The 18,617-nt window shown below is 42.6% G+C and overlaps 1 protein-coding gene and 1 pseudogene across 6 annotated transcripts in view; both read left to right on the forward strand.

The window, feature by feature from the left end:
* Positions 1 to 18,617, forward strand: part of CIT (citron rho-interacting serine/threonine kinase) — a 244,589-nt gene that overhangs the window by 175,879 nt on the left and 50,093 nt on the right. For all 6 annotated transcript variants that reach the window (XM_073629324.1, XM_073629322.1, XM_073629325.1 and 3 more), the window contains 4 exons: positions 2,272 to 2,412; positions 6,229 to 6,336; positions 6,900 to 7,062; positions 11,742 to 11,906. In XM_073629324.1, coding sequence (XP_073485425.1) covers positions 2,272 to 2,412; positions 6,229 to 6,336; positions 6,900 to 7,062; positions 11,742 to 11,906 — 577 coding nt within the window. The remainder of the gene's footprint in view (positions 1 to 2,271; positions 2,413 to 6,228; positions 6,337 to 6,899; positions 7,063 to 11,741; positions 11,907 to 18,617) is intronic.
* LOC141125158 (5S ribosomal RNA) lies at positions 16,097 to 16,215 on the forward strand (annotated as a pseudogene).

Raw genomic sequence — 18,617 nt, forward strand, 5'->3', positions numbered from 1 at the left:
AAACGGTATTCAAACTACACATGTGAGGTATCGCTGCAATCGGTCGAGCTAGAGCAATAATTCTAGCCCTAGACCTCCTCTGTAACTTAACACATGCAACCTGTACAATTTTTTTAAATGTCGCCTATGGAGATTTTTAAGGGTAAAAGTTTGTCGCCATTCCACAAGCGGGCACAGTTTTGAAGCGTGACATGTTTGGGTATCAATTTATTCTGCGTAACATTATCTTTCACAATATTAAAAAAATTGGGCTAACTTTACTGTTGTCTTATTTTTTAATTCAAAAAAGTGTATTTTATCTAAAAAAAAAAAAAGTGCGTTTGTAAGACTGCTGCGCAAATACGGTGTGACAAAGTATTGCAGCGATCGCCATTTTATTCTCTAGGGTGTTTGAAAAAACAATGTATAATCTTTCGGGGTTGTAAGTAATTTTCTAGCAAAAAAACTGTTTTTAACTTGTAAACAACAAATCTCAGAAAGAGGCTCGGTCCTTAAGTGGTTAATTTATTTTTACACTGGTGAAGTCTTCAGATGGAGCAATCCTGCTTTGAATTGGCAAAACGAACAGGTATACATGCCTCCCAACAGTTCTTGACTATACTATCAGCCTACTTTGCTGCCCTCTGTACAGGGGCTGTGTTCAGCAAAGGCTCTGCCCCTAGTTTTCATATGAATAAGTGGAAAGTGGACTGCAGGATTTGTATATGATCAAGCTTCACTGGGTTATTCATATGTAAAGCTGAGGGAAGCTCATCCTCAGCTCCAGTCACACTGCACAGCCGCATTCCTGCTGCCACTGCATCTCTCCATTGCATCCGTTGAGTAAGGCAAAAGGGGGATTTGTCTGTACTGGTAATGAAGAAAAGTGATCTGTACTGTTGGGGAGGGATGGGGCCTGTACTGGAGGTGGGAGGTATGTATTGGAGGGGCATGTATGTACTGGTTGGGAGGGGGAGGTTTGTACAGCAGGAAGGGGAGTCTGTACTGGTGGGAAAGGGGGGAAGCTTTGTACTGGTGGGAAGAAAGGAGGGTCTGCACTGGATGGGAGTCAGTACTATTTGGGAAGTAGAGTGTATATTATGTTGGGGCTGGGAGAGGAGTCTGTACTGAAGGGGTGGTCTGTACTGTGAGAAACTGGGGCTGTGGGGGGAGATCTGTATTTGGGTGGGGGGGAAATTTGTGATTGCACACTAACTTTTGTGTTATGTATGCCTAACACCTGTACTCTGTGCATTATGCAATTCCGACCCTGAAGTTTCTGCATCACACACTCCTGACCCCTGCACTCTGTGTGATATGTACTCCTAATTCCTGCAGTCTGTGTGTTATGCACGCCTGACCCCTTCAATCTGTGCAATATGCACTTCTGACCCCTGCATTCTGAGTGTTAAACACTCAAGACCTTTGTACCCTGTGGATTCAGCACGTCTTGATCTTGTACGATACACTTGTACTTGTTATACACTTCATACTCCTGACCACTGCACTCTAAGCACACTATATGCTCCCGCAGTTCTTTAAGTCAGGCTGTGTGTAGAAAAGCATAAATAATTGATCAGTTTCATTTTTTAAAAATTAGTGTGCAGAAGTTTGTACATGTCTGTTAGACTCCCAATTGTGGCACAGTCATTAATGCATATTTTTTGGGGTAAATGGACGATGGCATATGTGTGCTATGTATACAGTGAGTAGGCTCAACAGGGTTGCAGCACTCAGCAGAAAGGTCAGTGTCAAATGATAGTTTCAAAATATTTTTTTACAGCCGTGTTTGCAGTGTAATTAGCATTTCACTGCATTCTTTGCAAAAGCTTTTGGGTCTATAAATAGACTGTACTAAAAGTTGTACCTAGATAAACAAATACATAAATAACAATACCTTCTTGCATGTGCTTCTGTCCTAATATGATACATCTTCCAGTTCCAGGTGTGGTTCTTCTTAAAGCTGCTGCATGTATGTCTTTAAACCACACCCATATCTTAATGCTCACTTTTTGCTGACCATACCAATTTTTTGCACCACTTAATGTCCCTTCTAAATTTTTCATGTCAAGTTCAAAAGTTGGGAGGTATGAATATATGCCTTTTTTTAGTTGATACTGCTTCACACGCAGCACTAGTGTCTGTTTTTTTTATTTCCACCATGGGTGTATGTTCTTTTTCTGTTACATAACATTGTAAATGTTCTTGGTGGCAGAGACCAACTTAAATGGTTCTGTAAAATAAATGAAGTACTTTTCCATCTAATGAAATGTCTTGTTTTATGGGGAGTAGCAAGCCAAGTTACAACAACAAATGGATCTTCAGAAGAATCACATCTTCCGTTTGACCCAAGGACTTCAGGAAGCCCTGGATCGTGCAGACTTGCTGAAAACAGAGAGAAGTGACTTAGAATATCAGCTAGAAAATATGCAGGTAAGAATTCTGAGCCACAGCTAGAATAGGCTGATTCTACAAATCCAGGTTTCTTCGTCGAAGGTACATTCACTTCTTTCAATGGCTCAGGGATGGCAAATCAACAACAAAAGTCACACATTCATAGATAAAATGTTCACACTTTTAAAAAGCACTTTTATGTTTTTTTTGGTTTGCTGCCTAATTTCCATTCTATTTGGTTTTATAGGTTTTTTTTTTTTTCTCCTTCTCCTTGACTTAGTCAGGTCTGCCTTTTTTCTTTATCGTACATGACAATAAGATTAATTCCTATGCCCTGTACACACGGTCGGATTTTCCGATGGAAAATGTGTGATAGGACCTTGTTGTCGGAAATTCCGACCGCGTGTGGGCTCCATCACACATTTTCCATCAGAATTTCCGACACACAAAGTTTGAGAGCTTGCTATAAAATTTTCCGACAACAAAATCCGTTGTCGGAAATTCCGATCGTGTGTACACAAATCCGACGCACAAAGTGGCACGCATGCTCAGTATAAATTAAGAGATGAAAGCTATTGGCTACTTCCCCGTTTATAGTCCAGATGTATGTGTTTTACGTCACCGCGTTTAGAACGATCGGATTTTCCGACAACTTTGTGTGACCGTGTGTATGCAAGACAAATTTGAGCCAACATCCATCGGAAAAAATCCATGGATTTTGTTGTCGGAATGTCCGATCAATGGCCAATCGTGTGTACAGGGCATTAGACTAATTGCTTGTGTTCCATCTCTAGGCTATGAATGCTGGCAAAACACAAAGCTGTAATACAGGCCTGCAAAACCCTCACACTTACAGCATGCCTTCAATTTTTTGCTAGTGTCCTTTGGAGATAACCATTTATCATTCCCTGTTGAGAGAATTAAAAAAAAAAAATTTCCCCCTTTTATGCTCTGTTCACACAAAGGAGTCTTGCGTCGCTGGCAGAATCGCTGCAATTTCCCCCCACAATTTCACAACACGCTTTTAAAATGTCAAGTCCCATATCAGAGTGTTCATTGAAATGAATGGCACCTAAAAACACAGTGTCGTTCTGCCACGATTGTCATGCGACAAATCGTCGATCAAAATAAGTTCTGGGAATGTTTTTGAGCGATGTGCGTGTAGTGTGATTTGATTTTCAGGATTGCAGCGTGATTTATCGCATGACAAGCGTGGCAGAATCGCACCGCGTTTTTAGGTGCCATTGAAATGAATGCCACTTGAGCTGGCTGATGTACGTTTTTACATTTTAACATCGTATTCAAAATGCCTGTGTGTGAACAGAGCCTTACTGGTTCTTTTTATGAGCTTCTTGGAAGTTTCTCCTTTAGGGTATGGCTGTTGAGTCCTAATAACTAAAGGTAAATCATCTTTTTTTTAATTTTAGTTTTGGATAAAGTGGAAAGGGTTTAAAAAATACCCGTCAGATATTTATTGATGTCTGTGCCAAGGGAGATTCACACTCCCTATTTCTCCTGTTTACTATTATTAACAAAAGTAAAAAAAAATCCCAGATTTTGGGTTGTCCCCAGAACAGGTATAGTGCGGATATTTTCTGATTGGGATGCTTGTTCTGGTGACCCTCTTTGCAACAAGGGATTCCTTCACTTTAGAGGGATTTGCTCTCACTTCTTGTTTTGGCTATGGGTGTACAGGTGTACAGCAGAACAGAGATCGGCATCACTGGTCTGGATGGGGGGGCGGGAACTGCTGATGTTAACGTTTCAGATTAACAAGCTGTTGATTGGTTGCTAGGATCGCCTGGCAACCAATCACCTGCTGTTTAATGTAAAAAGTTAACTCTAGCAGTTCCTGTCCCCACCCAGCCTTGTAATACGGGGCGCTCGCCACTGTCCATTGGACAGTGGCGCATAATGTCCATGGGCCAGGTGCCCATGAATTAATCGCGAGCACTGACGGGCCGGACATTTAGCAGTGGTGGGCCTGGTGCTAGCTGCTGGTTGCCGACCCCTGGTCTAGGGGGAGGGGAGTATTGGATGTACTAGCAGATTTACATACACCAACACCTTGAAGCCAAACTCCACCTTACTCTGCAGGTACATAAGAAGTTACAGCAACATTTTTTTTTCTTTTTGTTCAAAAGTTTTATGCTTATAAATAAAAGCTAAACTTTGTTGGTGCCCCAGTCAGTGGGTAATGGTTTGTGTCAAGAGTCTAGCTGCTATATTTGCAGTAGAGCTTATTCTGTTGAAAAACAGACTTACTGACAGGATCACTAGGTAAAAACAAAGGTAAGAAAGCCTAAAAAACGAATGCAGCCACATCTAAGAATTGGTAAGCTGCAATAAAAAAAAGTTTGCTTTTGGGTTTAATAGTATTTTAACACTACAGAACTTCGGGTGGATCTTGAACCTCAAAAAGTCAGTTTTGACTTCTTATCCAGTGAGGTACCAGGGGTTAGTCCTTGACACAGTTGTATTTTGGGTCTTCCTTCCCCAGGACAAGCTCCTGTCTTCCCATGTGCAGGTGAAGGTCCTGAGATACCATGAGAATCCCTCAATTTTTTTCTCCACAAGAGTTCTGACCTTGATGGGGGCTTCCCTGTATGCCCAGCTGTCCCGTATGCCCAGTTTTACTTTAGGCCATTGCTGCTCAACATTCTGGAGGCTTGTAACAAACAGATTCACTCTTTGGATCTCACCATGCATCTGACCAGCAAGACAAAGTTAGCTGTGTAGTGGCAGATTTCCAACACGGCTCTGGAGTTGGAGGAAATATTTTCTTTTGGTGTCTTGGATGGTTCTGAGGAGGGACGCCAACCTCTCCAGCTGGGTAGGAGTCCTGGCCTGGGTTCCTTCTCAATTCAAGGGACATGGTAGTCAAGGGATGCTCAGCTTCTGATCAATGTACTGGAGCTCAGAGTGACGCACCTATCGCTTCTGCATTGGTCCTTTTGGGTCTGAAGTAACCATGATGGGGTACAGTTGGACAATGCCACGAGTGTGGCATACATCAATCACCAGGGAGGCACCAGAAGTCACGCAAATCAAAAAGGAAATTACTCTGATTTTAGCTTGGGCAGAACTTCATGTTCCCATCTGCTGTGCACATTCTAGGCTTGGGCAATTAGTCACAAACTTGCTTTGGTCACAAAGTCCTTTAGGTGAGTAAGCAATGCTTCTCTTTTTTTGGGGGGTTGACCTTTTAGGATCCTTCTTGTGATCTTACAGGTAAGTCAAACATCCCACCTTATTTAGATCCTGCCAGCATTAAAGCTGAATTCCAGGAATTCAGACACTTTGTAAAAAGTACAGGCATACTATGAGTTAAGTCCAATAAGGTGCCACCTCAGGAGAGATTCCGGGATTCCACCTCAGGAGAGATTCCGGATTCTTAGAGAAGAGAAGCGCACAGCAGTTCTGCCCGCCCCTCTCCTCTGCTGCCCATTCACAGAATCCTTTGTATTTTATGAATGAGTTCACATAATTCAAAGGTTTCTGTGATTAGGCAGGAGGAGGAAGGGGTGGCTGCATGGACTGCTAAAGTAATTGAGACCAGGTCCAGTTATAGTCCAGCAGGGAACTATAGATAGCTCTCTGCAAGGAGCTCCATAAAACTGTCAGATGTAAATGATAGAAATAAGTACAGAAGGTAGCATGTACCTCCATATATCTGCACTTCTGACAAAGCCGCTGAATTCCTGGAGTTCAGCTCTATTTCTTTCAATGCATATGATGTACCAAACCTACTTTAGAAATCAAAGCCACTATTCTTTGCTCTTGTCTTATTCGACCTTCATATTGTACACAATTAATTCAAAAATCTTAATCAGCATTTGTGTTTGTTTGTGTTAGGTTCTTTATTCTCATGAAAAGGTGAAAATGGAAGGAACAATTTCTCAACAGACCAAGCTTATTGATTTCTTACAAGCTAAAATGGATCAGCCATCTAAGAAGAAAAAGGTGAATATGTCTGTTATTGTACCATCATTCTAGAAAATATAACTGCCAGTTCACCGAAAAGTATTTATACTTGTGCCTGCAGTCTCTGAGAAAAATCCTAATATATGTTAACTTTACTGAAGGGAATTCCTGCTTCCAGAAATACTGCTTGCAGCCTACTGACTGAGTACAGTGGTTCCTTCTGAGCTCTGAAAAATCTGCTCCTGGGAGACAGCTTATTCAACTTAATGCAAAGCACATCTCCCTTTTTCAATGGCACCCTCTACCAGTAGCAAGCCATAGCTTGTTTACAGTAAAGTTAAATGCAATCACACCAGCAGGGTATGCTGCTGAAGTCAAGAATTATCTTTAGTAAAGGTAATCCTCATACCATATTGGCATTTTTAGACTGCAAGGACAAGTACAAATGTGTCATGTTTAGTAAAAGTTGTACTTTAACAACTACAATTACTTTTTTCCATAGATGTTTCTTTTATGAGCTGCTATTGAGCTATAGCATCTTCCAAAAATGTGTAGCATTTTAACACTTAATGGTTACAATTTGTTTCTCATTTGCATTGTAGGGTTTGTTTGGTAGACGGAGAGATGACCCTAATCAAACTTCGCAGATTCCATTGCAGTACAATGAACTAAAAGTAGCTCTAGAAAAAGAGAAGGCACGGACTGCAGAACTTGAGGAAGCTCTCCAAAAAACAAGAATAGAACTACGATCAGCCAGGGAGGAAGGTACCTTTGTTCATTACCCATCTCCTAGTCAAAGTTCTACTTGTTTGCCAAATGCTTTAACTGACTGTCAGAAACTCCACCTATACTGCAAAAAACTACAAACCTGACTTATTTGAAGTCTGTGGTGGTTTAACAATGGATGCTTCTTTGGCATTAAGATGATTGTAAACCTTTGGACATTTTTTTTTTAATAACAAACATGTTATACTTACCTGCTCTGTGTAATGGTTTTGCACAGAGCTGCCCTGATCCTACTCTTCTGGCGCTCCTGGCTCCCCCCACCCACTGAGACGCTTCCTATGGGGGCACTTGTATGGGCCCGCCCCTCATTCCCTCGTCATAAGATTTGATTGACAGCAGCAGGAGCCAATGTGCATTTTTTTTACCTACAAAAAATGTGCATTTATTATTTTTGTTCAAAAGGTGAACTTATCTTTTAAAGCCAAGGCACACATTCTTAGGCCCCTTTCACACTGCCGTGACTTGAAAGTCGCGTGATTTTGCTGCGATTTCAGGGAATATCTGTGTAATTTTGAGGTCTATGGACCTCAACTCACATCAAAGTTGAACCAAAGTAGTACAGGGACTACTTTGAAGTCACTGCGATTTGAAGTTGCACAGATATGAATGGTACTCATTGGAAATCATGGGGTAAGACTTGTCATGCGACTTTGCAGTCCTAAGTCGCACAAGTGTAAAAGGGGCCTTACTGTTGTGAAGCCCAATACTTTGTGGCTAAATAGTAGCAATAGCATCATTTTAGATACACATTGTATTTTTATTATGACCTTGCTGTTAGCGCAGCTGCAACTTTAGTTATTGTTTTAGAATGACACAGATCTTAGTAGTGGGATTATATTTAAAGTGGAGCTTTAGTCAGAAAATTAAGTCCTGCTAGATCACTTCAGGCTGGCCCCTTTTGCAGAGCGCTATCCAGGTCTAGAGCTGTGGAACAGTCTCTGGTATGATCCAGTCTCTGAAGACTTACATAGGGAATAAAGCCAGTAGGGCTGAAGCAACAGGAGCTACCTCACAGTTGGTATCTGTTGGTGCCATTTAAAAATTTCTGTCATCATCCCCTAGGTGGAATGTTGTGCTCTACGCTTTGTTCCTGCCATTCAGCCTAGAGGAAGCACTGTTGTTCTTCTGCTTATAAAGCTCCTTGTGGTTTGTTTCAGTGATTTGTTCACCTCTGGGCTGCCTAGGGCTCTCATCAGCACTTGCTGCTTGGTTTTGTATGTAGAGAGATCTTGCCTCAATCTGCCATGCCTAGCTGTTTTCTGATATGTGGTGTATCATGTCTCTTCAAAGACACAGCACAGTTCCACAACAATGGATTATCTCAGCCTATCCTCCACTACTGCGTCTAGAGGCAAATACTCAGTATACCTGTAACCTAGATCCTGGGAACCCTATTACTTTAGGGTCATCCCCACTGGAGTCTTTTATAGCTTCATTATAGAAGGCTGAGTATTCTTCTGGGAAATGTATGTATGATAGCTTTGTGTGCTTTCCGACCGTGTTACGTAGTTGTAGGGCGACAGCAGCTCTCCTGCGCTAGATCACTTATCTAGTACATGATCCAGCTCTTCCAGGCAGGGGGCATGCACGCCTGCCATGCCAACTGTGTTGTAAATAGTCACAGCACAAGCCGATCAGTGGGTCCCAGCCAGTGATTGCTGGGACCCTCTGAGTGATGAAGAGGATAAAAAAAAAGTAAAAATTCCAGTATATATACACCATAGTTTTGTAGACGCCAAACCTTTCACACAAACCAATCAATATACGCCTATTTATTTTATTTATTTTTTTTTTACGATAAATATGTAGCAGAGTACATATTGGCTTAAATTTATGAAGAAATTTTATTTTTTTATTTTTTTTTTCTCTGGATGATTCTATCCAAAAGGTAACTGTGCATAGGAGTACCCTGTTGACGCTTAAGACAAAATCAAAGTCCAAGGTACAAAAGCCTTCCCCGCCTTCTACTTTCTACATTCTTTTCGCCAACCACAAGCCTTGGTATTTAAGCCCCAGTTCTGCAAGGAAACACTTGTTTGGATGTAGTGGACGTTTGGCAGGGGGATATTGTGGACAAATGGGTCCGCAACAAGCTAGAATTTCAGTGCTTTACCCCTCTGCATTTTATGCTTTCAAGTGTTTCTATGAAAAAAAGACTGTCCTTTTTGGGCCACTTGATTGCTATCCCAGGGAGTGATTGTCCCAGTTTCCAAAGAATGAAAGGTTTCTCGGTTTCTACGCTAACCTCTTCAAGCTTCCCAAAACTGAACAGAGTTGTTTATCCCATGCTTGATTTCAAAAAGCTCATTAGGTTTCTCAGAGTGCAGAAGGTCTGGATGGAATTGTCATTTTTTTCCTGGTATCTGTGGATGTCAAGGATATCTGCACAACCCAATATTGCACCCAATATTGGTTCCTGCAGTTTGTAGTGGAAGACTACCATTTTCAATTTGTGGGCCTGCTGTTCATGTGTCCACTTCTCTGAGTATACACCAGGATGCTATCCCTGGTCTTGGGGCTCCTACGTATTCAGGGTATTCCTGTCATATGTTACCTGGGTGAGTTGCCTCTAATGGAGCAGTCAGCTCCGTTTCTGGAGCACACTGTGACTTGGACGGTGGAAACTCGAAAGAGGTTTGGATTTTCAGAAATCAGCTTTAGTCTCAATCCAAAGGTTGGAATATTTAGGCCTGATGCTGGGCACAGTTCATTCCAGTGTAATGCTTCCCCAAGAAAAATGTCTTGCTCAGCAAACTCAGGTGAAGTTGCCTCAAACTCTGACAATTCCGTCAATTTGATTTTGCATATGGGGGTTGTGGGAAAAACAGTAGCCTCCTTTGAGGCAGTTCTCTTTGCACAGTTTCATTCCAGGCCCCTCCAACTGAATATCTTATTGACAAGGAACAGGAGGATGAAGTTTTGTATTTCCTGATGCAGTTACACTCCAGAATTTCTTCTTCTGTCCTGGAGGTCCTAAAGACAGATGCCAGTATGGTGGACTGGGGTGGAGTTCTGGACAATCTCTTGGTCCAGGGACCTCACCGCAGGAGAGGTCGCTGCCCATCATCATCCTGGAATTAAAGGATATTCGTCTTACCCTGCTGCTATGGTTGGTGCAGTTAGAGGGCTCCCTGTAAAAGTTCAGTCGGACAATGCCACAGTGGTGATGTACATAAATCATTAGGGAGGCACCAGACGTCAGGCTGCTTAAGTGGCTCTTATCCAGTCATTGTTAGAATTTCATGTCCCCAACCTGCCTCCGTCCAAATTCCCGGCTTGCAAATTGACTAGATGGAATCTCTCAGCCATCAACAGCCCTTCACCCAGAGTTGTTTGATACACTCTACAGAAGATGGGGAGCCCCAAATGTGGATCTTCTGTCTTCCAGGTTCAGTGCAACTCTGCAAATTCATATCCAGGACCAGGGAACCCCGAGCGTTTGCAGTGGATGCTCTGGTGACACCGTGGGATCAGTTCCTCCTAATTTTATGCCTTTCCAACATTACAGCTTTCACTTCGTCTGCTTTGCAGGATTTGGGTGGAAGACATTCTGGTGATTCTAATTGCCCTGGCCCAGGCGAACGTGGTACTCCAGAATTGCAAACCAAAAATAACATTTTTGTCACTTCCAACTTTGACAGGGGCATCAAACAGCACATACCCTGTGTGCTCAAAGCACTGTGTATGCCAACAAAAAATAAAACATCCATATAACATGACATGTCACTATCAGCGTCTTCATACCAGCAAGCCTTTCATGAGTGGGGCAAGTGTGATGTTTCCTTTGTGGTCCCATCCAATGCATTTCATCACTTATGATTTTGTATAAAAGTAGAAAGTGATAACGCATCGGGCGGGACTGCACAGTTTACAACATCACGTTCGCCTCGCCCTCTGGAAGTGCTTAAATCTTTTTCTTGAACTCCATTGAGGGGCACAGGTCATGCTCCTGTGTTTTATTGTCCTTCCTTACTCCTTGTTTACAAAACTGAGGCATGACGGTTAGAGGTGGGGTTATATGGGGGTAGGCCTACTTGTTTGTTGTTTTCCAGTGTCTCAACCTCCTGAAGTCGACCGTAAAACACAACAGTTAAAGAATTAAAAAAAAAAAAATTAATTTTACCAAAGGTACAAACATTTTTTTTTTTCACAATACTGGATAGAATGGGAACAGGTAAAAATCCAGTCATGTTTTACTGCTAACTGGGGCTCATTTCCCCTTGCTGTGAGGACTGCAACAGAGAAAAAAAAAATTAAGTGGACCAAGATTTTAGCATTCCCCTGAATAATTAAAAAAAAAACATTTTTACTTCTATCTGTTGCTGTTGGAGAGATTTCCCCTTGCTTCCTGTCCTGGAGACAGCCTTTCTACCAGACAAAAAGTGAAGAAATCTCTCCAATGAAGCCACTGAAGGTTGTAAAACCTGACATGGGTTCTAATCCTTCCAAACTATATCCAAAGCTAAAGGAAAAAAATGGGCTATAGTTTCACCCTGGATGGAAACTATATGCTTTTTCTGCTTAATCAAGTGCTATTTTCTGTTGTAATAATTTTGAATTCACATCAGAGCCAAAGGCCAATATAGGTGTACATACCTCTGTAGTCACACAGTTGAAAGTCTGTATATGATCTTCTGAAAAGTTTCTGTCTTCTACAGCGGCCCATCTCAAGGTGGCTGAGCATCCTGTTCCATCTACACCTGGTACAGCAAGACAGCAGATTATTATGTCTGCTCTAGTTAGATCTCCAGAGCATCAACCAAATGCAGTCAGTTTGCTTGCTAATCCGTCCAGCAGAAGGAAAGAATCTTCAGCACCTGAAGGTGAGAAATGTATCCACGGCTAAATATCAGAATGTTCTATCCCTTTAGGATTCTTTCACTCTTGTGCAATGCCGGACTGTATGTAAAATTGTTCATGTTTCTAAAACGCACACAAAAAAAGTGCATCCTTCTTTGCAGGCGCACTGCGGTGCTGTTAATTTTAATGGCATCGCCAATGCACCTTGCTAGTCAAAATGCAATTTGGTACAGTGCAATTTAAAACAAAAAAGGATTGCACTTCCTCAGTGTGATTTAGGTGGGGTAGGCAGCTCATTCAAATGAATGGACTGCCCTACTGCAATTCATGGTAATGCAAGGCACAGCCTTACTATGCTATTGCACTATTATTTATAAATGTATTTTTGTGAGCTACACAGAAGAATATCTTCTGTAAACTACCAATCACCTTGCCCCCATGTATTGGAGATGAAGAAAAACAGACGTGTTCAGAGTCCATATTAAGGGAGCAACATAGGGTAACAACCATGCCTCCCATAGATAAAGTGGAGGAGTGATGTAGCCACCCAGGGACAGAGTGTGTTGTTTGAAGGATTGCCAGGTAAAAATAAATAAAAACATGAATAATTAAAATAAAAGCAGCCACAACAAAGACTAGTAAGCTGCAATATATTACATTTTTGGTTTTGAGTTTAGATACACTTTAATGAATAACCAATTTATTTCTAGCACTTTCTTTCCCTTCAAATTTTTTCTTCAGTTAAGACTCTTCTCTACATTGCTTCTGAAGCTTCGCCTCTTCAATTCACGCTATTTGGCATAATCCTCCTGAGCCTGTCTTTTTGAGCACCACATTCAGACTGGACCTTGCAGGGATAGCTTGGAAGTGACATTTGGCCATTGGGTTCCCTACAGAGCGCTTTACAGACTCCATTCTGGTAAAAGTTGGCTGTGGAGCGCTTTCCATTGCCTCAGCACAGGGATAGTCGGGCTGAGCACTGGGAGCCACCACAATTGCATAGGTTAGTGGGTGCCTTTGTTCCTCGTTCCTGACTTTTCTTTTTTTCCCAGTGGAATGAGTTAATGCCATAGCTGATGTCAGCTACTGGGTAGAGTGCCGTGCATGAATTCCATGCTTTCTTTCCTGCCACACAGTGTCGACGAAACATCTCTTTGCTGCTGCTCATGGTTGCAAACCCACATGGATCTTTTATCCCTTTCTTCTACACTCCTACAGTGACTATGGTCACGTCCGGCCACTCGACCCTCACTTGGTATCAGCTGTCTCTATTTCTTGAGGTACCTAGGGCCTTGAGGGGTGGGGTGAGGATAACGTGCAGTCCCACTGTACCAAGTGCCCCCAACATTATTTATACTACTGTATTTGAGGTGGCTTGCAGTGTGCTTACTGAAGGTGCTGATGTCCACAGCCTGGGAGTCACGATTTCCACTGCTCTTTATGTCTATTTTCCCCCAGAGTCTTCTTTAGTATTGATGGGTGTTGGCTGCATGTTCTGTCATTTTGGTTGAAGTCTTTACCATGATCATGCAAAACTCTATGGCCTTAAATGACCTTGTGTACAATAGTTGCCTATAAAGTCCCAACAGAGATGGTATCAATGTAACAAATCATTAAGTCTATATTTTTTTATTTAATATACCATAAAGCATAACAAACTAAAACCACATAATGGCTGACATATCTTTGTACATCATAACATTTTACATCTGTTTATACGTTATTGCAGTACACCACGGACAGCCCTGAAGGGATCATGCATAAAACTTCTTTATGCTTGGTGGTTCATAGTGAGTATAGGGGAGAATTGAGAGAGGCCTTATGCAGGGAGAAGGGCACCTTCCAATGTCAGACTTCTTAATGCTGGACTATTTTTGTTGCTTTCTTTTATTGGTTTTTGTTTGTCACTTTTATCAAATCTGGGAGTAGGCACACTTACCTTTTCACCAACCATTCGTTCCTTTCTTGGGGGCTTCTTCAATGTTTTTCCTTTTCCCCCTCATATATAGAGCATTGAGTAACTGGTCTTTTTCGTTATATGACAAAAGACAATGGATTATGGCACAGTAAACAAGAGGCAGGGGTATAGCAATCATGGGAGCACTTGTAGAACTATGGATGGGAATAACACAGTCCTTCATAGTCCATCAAAGGTTAATTCCAGTGTACATTAGCTACAGCATCTCACAGACTGAAGATCAGAAATTTTCTATCTCTCTGAATGATAAATGCAATCCATTTTTCTTTAATCGTACATCACGGGACACAGAGCCATAGTAATTGCTATGTGGGTTATAGTCCACCTTAAGGTGCTATACACTGGTACACCCTAAACAGGAAGTTGCCTCCCTATATAACCCCTCCTACAACTGGGAGTATCTCAGTTTTTTCACCAGTGTCTAAGGTGTTGGTCACAAGTGAAGATGTGCTGTGCTGAGCTCCTCTGGAGCAATCCTTGCTGGGGCTAGTTATGCAGCCGGATTCATTCAAAGTGTCTTTTAGGCCGAATTGAATGGTACCCGGGCCTCGTATCCGAAGAAACAAGGTTTTGCCTGTAACTCTTCTCTTTTTAGAGAGCTGGACCCCGGGATCCAGTACTTTTGGTAGTAAGGCCATAAAGTTTTACTGGCGGGGTGATTTTTACAGGTCCAGGATTGTGGGTTCCCCAAGGGTCCCCGGTTCCTGAAAGTGTGTTAACGGAACCCACCGTGAGGGGTGAAGTTTGGGTCTGTTGGTTTTACCACAGAAAACCCTGCAGCGGGAAAGGTAAGTAGAGTTTTTCTAAGGAATTTTTAAATTTTCTTATTAAATGTCTCCTTTAAAGTAAATGTTGTCATGCCTAAGTGTCACGACTGGGGGCTGTATGGAGCACGTACCTTCTCATGCTTTGCTCAGAGTCACGCTGTGTCACAGAAACAGCAGACTTTTTTTCCTCCGGCTAGCAGGCAGACCTCCGGTAAGTTTGGGGGGCTTTGATTCCTCCAGACACCTCCACCTGAGCTGAACCCCCCCCTTTTCAAGAGGCTGAGTATAAGGGAGAACTAAAAACGATCGGCAATGCCTTTCTCTTTCACCGCCCCTACACGGCGGCGGCTTCCAGGTCTCCTCCACTCCATCCCTCCCTCACTCAGCCGATCCCGTCAGATCGGAGGCCCGTGCTTGCGTGGGAAAACTCTTTTTTCGAAAAAGAAAGGAGGGGGGCGCGATGTGGGGGCGGGGCTTAGTGCGGCGTTTTCCAACTGTTTTCCAATTCTTTTGCAGTTTTCAAGGCTCTGGCAGGAAGAGTGTCAAGACGAATGGGGGACTTCCTCAATAGCTCCAGGTTACAAACTGGAGTACCAAGAGTTCCAGTCTCCTCGTTTTCTCAGATCAAACGTTTCTAAGGATCCAGAGAAAAAGAAAAAAGTGATCATGGGGGTCCCCATGTAAGAACAGAGGTTGGAGTTTGATTAAAACCTCTTTGTTTTTTTTCACCATGCCAAATCCGAATGGACATTCTGGATCTCAAAAATCTAAATTCAATTCCTGAAGAATATAACCACTCTTTTTTTTTTTTTCATATGGAGTCAATCCAAATCAGTTATCTCCATCCTACAGGGAGGAGAACTGGCGTCAATCGACATCAAAGATGCATACCTCCATATGCCTATTTCCTCGCTCTCTAGTAATATCTACTTTTCAAGGTGGAAAATCTTCATTTTCAGTGTGTAGCTCTGCTTTCCGGCTCAGCTACTGCACCTTGAGTGTTTACAAAGGTTCTGGCCCCTCTTCTAGCCTGATTACGGGCCCAAGGTATAACGATTATGTTTACCTAGTCGATCTGTTCTTGAAAGACCAGTCGGTAGTCCGCTTAGACCAAAGTATGGTCACCACATTCAACTACCTGGAATATCTAGGTTGAATTCTCAACCTAAGAGAAATCTTCTTTAAAATCATGAAGAAGACTAAAATACTTGGGTCCGATCATAGGTTCACTCAGAAAAGGCTATTCTTACCCCAGGCAAAGATCAGCGTCATAAAGGAACTGATTTAGGTGGCTGAAGCAAGATGAATTTCTTCTATTCAATTTTGCATGAGGTTGTTGAGAAAGATGGTGGCTTCATTCGAGGCTGTTCCTTATGCTCAGTTTCATTCAAGACTGCTGCAAAACAGTATCCTATTGGCTTGGAACAAAGGGTTCAAGCTCTACATTCCCAATGTGTCTGACTCCAAAGCCTACAGCCACATCACCCTGATAACGCCCGATCTCGTCTGATCTTGGAAGCTAAGCAGGGTCGGCCCTGGTTAGTACCCGGATGAGAGACCACCTGGAAATACCAGGTCCTGTAGGCTAGGTGCGCCGGAGCCTCAGTTTATGGTTAATATCCAAAAATCTACTAAGGGGAAAATCCTTCCTTCAGTTAGCTGGTAATAACATATGCCAACCTTTTTTGTTTAGGTTGGGGAACGGTCCTGGAAAAGGCAACTGTCCAAGAGAAGTGGCCCAGATCAGAAATAGCCTTGCCAATTAACATTTTAGAAATTCAGGCAGAGCTCTTGGTCCTGAGGGCCTGAACGTTCAGTTTACGGTATTGTCCTTCCAGGATCAATCCTTCAATGCCACAGCAATGGCCTATATTAATCACCAAGGAGGCACAAGAAGTTGTACAGCCCAGAGAAAGGTGAATCATATCCTATCTGGGGCAGAAAACAATGTAATTTGCCTATCGGCAGTCTTCATTCTAGGAATAGAAATCTGGCAGGCGGACTACTTGAGTCGTCAGCAGTTGTTCCCGGGAGAATGGTTCCTTCACCCCGATATCTTCCTGTCAATATGTCAAAAATGGGGGATCCCAGACATAGATCTGTTTGCGTCCAGGTTCAACAAAGAAATTGTCAACTTTGTGTCAAGAACAAAGGATCCGCTAGCATGCGGAACAGAAGCCTTGCTATTCTCGTGGAATCGGTTCTCACTGATATGCATTCCCTCCTATTCTGCCTGCGTCCAAGACTTCTTCGCAGGATCAAGCAGGAAGGGAAATCGTTGATTCTTGTGGCCCCCAGCGGAGCCCAGGAAATCTTGGTATGCAGAGATCGTAAAGATGGCAGTAGGGGACCCATGGACCCTACCATCACGGCCAGACCTTCTATCGCAAGGTCAGGTGTTCCATCCTACTTTACAAATGCTAAATTTAACGGTCTGGCTATTGAGACCCACACTCTGAAGAAGCGTGGGCTGTCAGGTTCAGTAGTTTCTACCTTGGTTAATGTAAGGGAGCCAGCCTCCATAATTATATATTATGGAGTCTGGGAAACATATGTCTCCTGGAGTGAAACCAGGAGTTGTACCCCAGGAAATAGGTCAAAGGTAGAATCCTTGACTTTCTGCAGTTGGGGTGAGAAATAAGGCTGGCCTTGAGTGCTTCTAAGGACAGATCTCGGCCTTATCGGTTTTATTTCAACGACCACTTGCTTCGCATTCTTTGGTTCCTAACTTTATTCAGGGGGTAACATGGCTTAATCTCCGGTTAGGTAACCCCTGAACCCTTGGGACTTGAATTTAGTTTTGTCTACATTACAAAACAGCCTTTTTTTTGGACCGATACGACATAGTTTCCTTGTGAAAAAAGGACCAAGGGAATATTTTTTCTGGTAACCATATCTGCTGCAAGAAGGGTATCAGAATTGGCTGCTCTTTCTTGTAAAGAGCCATTTTTTTACTGTTCACAAGAATAAGGTAGTATTACGTCCTCATCCTAACTTTTTACCGAAGGTAATATTAGGTTTTTATCCAAACCAGGATATTGTGCTATCTTCATTTTTCCAGAACCCTGTTCTATGGAAGAAAAATCACTACATTCTCTTGATGTGGTGAGAGCAGTCAAAGGCTACTTAAAGGCGACTGCCCAGATTCGGAAGACGGATGTTTTGTTCGTGTTGTCTGAAGGTCCTAAAAGAGGACAGGCAGCATCGAAACCTACCATTTCTATTTGGATTCGACAAGTAATCGTTCAAGCTTATGGTTTAAAGAGGTAGTTCTACCCTCTCAAATCAAAGAGCACTCCTAGGGCTGTTAGTGCTTCGTGGGCAGTGCAACACCAAGCCTCCATGGCTCAATTCTGCAAGGCCGCAACTTGGTCTTCAATCCATACATTTACCAGATTCTATCTGGTGGATGTAAAAAGACATGAGGATGTTGCCTTTGGGCGCAGTGTAATGCAGGCAGCAGTATAAATTCTCTGATCTCATGGTGCCCTACTTTCGTTGTGTCTCCCTCCCCTCAGTTGGCATTGCTCTGGGACATCCCACATAGTAATTACTATGGCTCTGTGTCCCGTGATGTACGATTAAAGAAAATAGGATTTTTATAACAGCTTACCTGTAAAATCCTTTTCTTTTGAAGTACATCACAGGGCACAGAGGTCCCACCCCTCTTTCTAGTATACATGTGTATTGCTTTGCTACAAAACTGAGATACTCCCAGTAGTGGGAGGGGTTATATAGGGAGGCAACTTCCTGTTTAGGGTGTGCCAGTGTCCAGCACCTGAAGGTGGACTATAACCCACATAGTAATTACTATGGCTCTGTGTCCTGTGATGTACTTCAAAAGAAAAGGATTTTACAGGTAAGCTGTTATAAAAATCCTATTTTTTTCAGATGGTCTAAAAAAGGACCCTAAGGCCACGGGAGAAATTTTAGAGTGGAGATAATGTTTCAGAAAACACTTAGCCCACCACTAATTGTTGGTAGAGATA

Source organism: Aquarana catesbeiana, linkage group LG01 (genome assembly GCF_042186555.1).
Source record: "Aquarana catesbeiana isolate 2022-GZ linkage group LG01, ASM4218655v1, whole genome shotgun sequence".
Lineage (NCBI taxonomy): Eukaryota > Metazoa > Chordata > Amphibia > Anura > Ranidae > Aquarana > Aquarana catesbeiana.